The sequence below is a fragment of the Mustela nivalis genome (genome assembly GCF_964662115.1).
Source record: "Mustela nivalis genome assembly, chromosome: 6".
Lineage (NCBI taxonomy): Eukaryota > Metazoa > Chordata > Mammalia > Carnivora > Mustelidae > Mustela > Mustela nivalis.
In genome coordinates, this window is record NC_139025.1 from 95,065,212 (window position 1) to 95,071,245 (window position 6,034).

A 6,034-nucleotide genomic window follows, 5' to 3' on the forward strand; every position below is an offset into this window, starting at 1 on the left:
AGAAGGGAAATAATAAAGATTAAAGCTGAGATCAATGAGGTAGAAACCAGAGATACAGTAGAACGTATCAATGAAACTAGAAGCTGGTTTTATGAAAGAATCAATAAGATCAATAAACCATTGGAAACACTAATCCAAAAGAAAAGAGAGAAATCCAAAATTCATAAAATTATGAATGAAAAGGGAGAGATCACAACTAACACCAAGGAAGTAGAAACAATCATCAGAAGTTATTATCAACAGTTATATGCTAATAAGCTGAGCAACCTAGATGAAATGGATGCATTCCAGGAAAAATATAAACTATCAAAATTGAACCAGAAAGAAATCGACAACCTGAATAGACCGATATCTAATAACGAGATTGAAGAAGTGATCAAAAACCTCCCAAAAAACAAGAGCCCAGGACCTGTGAGATTCCCTGAGGAATTCTACAAAACCTTCAAAAAAGAAATAACACCTATTCTCCTAAAGCTGTTTCAAAAAATTGAAGCAGGAGGAAAACTTCCAGACTCCATGAAGCCAGTATTACCCTGATCCCCAAACCAGGCAAAGACCCTACCAAAAAGGAGAATTTTAGACCAATATCTCTGATGAATATGGATGCTAAGATTCTCAACAAGATCCTAGCAAACAGGATCCAACAGCACATTAAAAAGATTATCCACCATGATCGGTGGGATTCATCCCTGGGCTACAAGGATGGTTCAACATTTGCAAATCAATCAATGTGATACAACAAATTAATATGAGAAGAGAGAAGAACCACATGGTCCTCTCAATTGATGCAGAAAAAGCATTTGAAAAAATCCAGCATCCGTTCCTGATCAAAATGCTTCAAAGTATAGGAATAGAGGGAACATTCCTGAACCTCATCAAATCTATCTATGAAAGACCCACAGCAAATATCATCCTCAATGAGAAAAAGCTTGCAGCCTTCCCGTTGAGATCAGGAACAGACAAGGATGCCCACTCTCACCACTCTTGTTCAACATAGTATTAGAAGTCCTAGCAACAGCAATCAGACAACAAAGAGAAATAAAAGGTATCCAAATTGGTAATGAAGAAGTCAAACTCTCTCTCTTTGCAGATGACATGATTCTTTATATGGAAAACCCAAAAGACTCCACCCCCAAACTACTAGAACTCATACAGCAATTCAGAAACGTGGCAGGATACAAAGTCAATGTGCAGAAATCAGTGGCTTTCTTATAAACTAACAATGAAAATACAGAAAGGGAAATTAGAGAATCGATTCCATTTACTATAGCACCAAGAACCATAAGATACCTGAGAATAAACCTAACAAAAGAGGTAAAGGATCTGTATTCAAGGAACTACAGAACACTCATGAAAGAAATTGAAGAAGACACAAATAGATGGAAGAACGTTCCATGCTCTTGGATTGGAAGAATAAACTTGTTAAAATGTCTATACTGCCTAGAGTAATCTATACTTTAAATGCCATTATGATAAAAATTCCACCGGTATTCTTCAAAGAGCTGGAGCAAATAATCCTAAAATTTGTATGGAATCAGAAGAGACCCCAAATCGCTAAGGAACTGTTGAAAAACAAAAATAAAGCTGGCCGCATCATGTTACCCGATTTCAAGCTTTATTACAAAGCTGTGATCACCAAGACAGCATGGTACTGGCATAAAAACAGACACATAGACCAGTGGAACAGAGTAGAGAGCACAGATATGGACCCTCAACTCTATGGGCAAATAATCTTCGACAAAACAGGAAAAAATATACAGTGGAAAAAAGACAGTCTCTTCAATAAATGGTGCTGGGAAAACTTGGCAGCTATATGTAGAAGAATGAAACTCGACCATTCTCTTACACCATACACAAAGATAAACTCAAAATGGATAAACGACCTCAATGTGAGACAGGAATCCATCAGAATCCTAGAGGAGAACATAGGCAGTAATCTCTTCGATATAGATATCAATACCTAAGCACTGAGTAATGGCTGAGAATATACAAATTCCCTCTGATTTTCATTTCTTTCTCCACTCTCCCTTTTCTGAGCAATTACTGGTATAGGTGTCAGTGGTTATTGGGGAAGAAGTTTATAAAAGTGGGCTATTTATTTTTGTGTTTGGAGCCTTTTCAAATACCAGTCTGTGCACAGCTTAGAGCTTTTTCCTCATCTCTACCAAATATCTCAGTCTATGGTAGAATAACTTCTCCATGTACCTGTATCCAGCCCAGATGACTTGTCTACAGATAGAAAAACTACCATAACTATTTGCTCATCTAGATGGGCTTTGTCTCACTCTGGATCTCAGTAATAAGGCTTCCTTGCTTCATCCACTCTTTAGAAGCCTCATAGAAACGTATAATTTTTATTTTGTACTTTTCTGTTGCTGGTAATTCATGAGCAACATTCTTTTACAAGCTAACCACAATCAATGCTCTGTATTCTCATGACCTGTTTTTGAGAATAAAATTACAAGCATTTTACATTTTTCCTTTGTTAATTAACTATTAATTTCTTTTTTAAAAAAAGATTTTATTTATTTATTTATCAGAGAGAGAGAGAGAAGGAGCACACACAAGCAGGCAGAGGCAGAGAGAGAAGCAGGGTCCCTGCTGAGCAAGGAGCCCGATGCAGGACTTGATCCCAGGATGCCAGGATCATGACCTGAGCCGAAGGCAGTGGCCCAACTGACTGAGCCACCCAGGTGTCCCTTAACTATTATTTTCAATTGCCCATTTCCAGTTGTCTTCTTGGTATATAATTGCTGCATATTCATTTATTGAAGATTCTTGGGTATTAAATAAATTAATCTTTTATCATTTTATAATTTTTAGTTAATAATTTTTATGCATGGTTGCTCCCTTATACCATTCTGGAGTAGGGAGGAATTCAATTCTATTTCCATACAAGCCTCTATAAATAAGGAGAAAATAATTTGCATATCCTTATGTGACAGGCAGATTTTTCCAGTTTTTTACATTTTACCTACACATATATTTTAACATATCAAATATAAGTATTTTTCTTTTCACTTACTATTTTTATATCATACTTCCCTGGCCTTTCTCACTTTCAAAATTATAAAACTATTATCCTACATTTTACCACTATTATTGCCATTGTTTTGTTTTCCAATAAAGCTGAAAACATTAAACAGGTTCCTCTAGGACCTTTGCATCTAGGGTTCCAAAATCTGACTACCAAATGTACTCATGTAAAACTTGAATTTAGAAAAAGTTGGAGAGAAAGCAGTAACTTTAAAGGTATCCTCTGTCATGCTCCTGTTCCCAGACTATGGCTAATTGATATAGTCTTTCAGTTAGTAGCTGGCAAAATGGCTTCTTGTTTCCCTATTCCCCTGATTATTTCAGAGGTAGATCACTTGGCACATTAGTTTTATACTGTTTTACTAGAAGTCATATCTGGATATCCATAATAAAAAATAGTCTTCTATCCCTTAAAAGATTTTATAAGTATCTAATTTCCCACACTAAAGCCCATTACATTTAAAATAACTAAAGTAGTTTATGAAATCTCTAATAGAGTCTATAGTACCAAATAACTATCATTATCATAATGAATGAAATCAATTGAGGGTAAGGTTTAACATACAGGGAGGATTTATAAACAACCATTAGTAATAATCACGAAGCTCTGAAAAAAAAATAAATGAAATAATTTAATGACATTTTTTCTATAAAATTGATTATTTTCCTTTCTTTCCCATTTACCAAACTGGGGTGGGGGAGGAATATACCTTTCAATAGAGATATATATAGATATCTATAGATACATATATATATTATATATATGGAGAGAGAGGCTTTTTTCCAAAAATGTCTTCAGAATAACATTTGTCTCTTGATGGTGTTTTGCAGCTTACTGATCTCTGCCCAGAATCTTGATGTTGCTCTAAACCATAGAAGAAAATATTGTGGATGAGTAACTCTCCTGCTTAAAATATTAACATGTATTCTTACAGCAATTGGAATAGAACTCCTTATCTCAACCTAAAATACCTTAGTGATTTGATCCTTAGAGTAACATATATTTTCCCCTAAGTCTCACAATTTTTCATTATACTCCAAATGAGAAACACTCAGGTATTTCTTTAATATTCTTTATGCATACCAAGCCTATTCCCTAATTATGCATAACTCTCCTTCATTGCCTACAAAAGTACCTGACAAATAAGAGGTACTCAGTGAAAAACAATATTTGTTAAATGAATGTTTGATTTACAGCAAGAATTTCCTCTTCCTACTTTCTGTTATTAAATCCATTCAGCAGACCACATGCCGACTCAATAACCTCCTCATGGAAGTTTTCACTTCCTGGTTGCGAAGGGTATAAATCATAGGATTCATTAATGGAAAGATCACAGTATGGAAGAAGGAAACTACCTTGTCAGCTGGCAAGGCCCTGAATGGGCGAGTGTAGATGAAGATAGCAGGTCCAAACATGAGAAGTATAATAATAACATGAGTGGTGCATGTGGACAGTGCTCTGCTCTTCCCTTCAGAAGTAGACCCACGTATATGACAGAGAATGACTGCATAGGAAGATAAAAGCCCCAGGAAGCACAGGAGGGTCATCAGACCACTGTTGAAGACCATCAGAAGTTCCACCACAAAAGTGTCTGTGCAGGCCAGCTTGATGACTTGTGGCACATCACAGAAGAAGTTATCCAGTTGGTTTGGGCCACAGAAGGGCAAGCGGAGGATGAGGGCCACCTGGATAATAGAGTTGATGAAGCCTCCAAGCCACAGAGCCAATAGCAAGGCATAGCAGGCTCTAGGGTTCATGACAGTTGAATAGTGTAAAGGCCGACAGATGGCAATGTAGCGGTCAAAGGCCATCACAACAAGGAGTAATCCTTCCCCTCCTCCAAGGAAGTGCAAGAAAAAGAGCTGAGTGATGCAACCCCTGTAGGAGATTACCTTTTTCTCAGAAACAAAGTCCACCAGCATCCTGGGAGCTACAATGAAGGAATACGATGCATCCAGGAAGGCCAAGTTACCCAGAAAGAAGTAGAGGGGAGCTGTGAGCCCAGGGTCTGATCTGATGGTGAGGATGATGAGGAAATTGCCAGGAAGGATGATGAGATAGAAAATTAAAATTAACACAAAGACCAGGAGCTGAATATCTCGAGACTGTGTCAGACCAAGAAGGATGAATTCTTTCACCACTGTGCTGTTATCATTTTCCATCTCCTCTGCCTACAGAACACCAGGAAGTAGAAAGTTTATCTTCATCTCTTGTGTCTATATCACAGTTCTTTTCAAACTAAAACAGCATGTGCCACATCTGTTATACCATCACTTCCCCACAACCTAAGAAATCTTTCCTACCCATTATTCTTCTATATTTCTATCCGTCAACACCCTGGTTTGAAGCCACACTCTTCTGCTTCTTCAGTTCTGTGCTTCTATTTAACTGTTCTCTCACATGGGACTATGAAATGCCCCTGCCGTGGACTTGTTTATTATTTGCACGAGGCAAAATAAAATGTCTCTGACTGAGAAAAATCTTAAATTCAGTTATCAAGATCTTCAGGTTTTTATTTGAATGGTAGTTGAGGTGGGGATTGGGGGCGGGGGGGGGGGGAAGCAAAGAGGACTGGCTGAGTTTTTTAAGGTGAAAGAAATGTTCCATATCTTGACAATAATGGTTACAAGTGTCGGTTCATTCACAAAATTTACTAAACTATCCAGAAATTGTTACATTTACTATATGCAAATTATACCTTAGGAATGATGACTTTAAAAAGTCCTACTTATTTGGAATATTTCCTTTTCCTCTGAAGAATATCAACCCACCTATGTGGTCTATGGTTTAAATTTATTAAATATAAAATTCTGGTCATTCTGGAGAAATTAAGATCTGTGGCTTATCTGTACAGTGGCCTTTAAATTGGGAATGTGGTCACTCAACATGCATAATTTAGTGGCATGAAAATAATAATAGAAATTCTATACATGCATTATTATATCCCATTCTTTGAAGTTCTATTTTTGAAATTTTTATACTTTACATAGAGTCATG

General features: G+C 36.7%; 1 protein-coding gene across 1 annotated transcript; it reads right to left on the reverse strand.

The window, feature by feature from the left end:
- Nucleotides 1–4,272: 4,272 nt before the first annotated feature.
- On the reverse strand, nucleotides 4,273–5,199 carry LOC309867760 (olfactory receptor 4N4C; the record flags this gene model as incomplete). Its single annotated transcript, XM_082736834.1, has 1 exon — nucleotides 4,273–5,199. The coding sequence occupies one exon, from the start codon at nucleotides 5,197–5,199 to the stop codon at nucleotides 4,273–4,275; it is 927 nt and encodes a 308-aa protein (XP_082592960.1).
- Nucleotides 5,200–6,034: the final 835 nt, after the last annotated feature.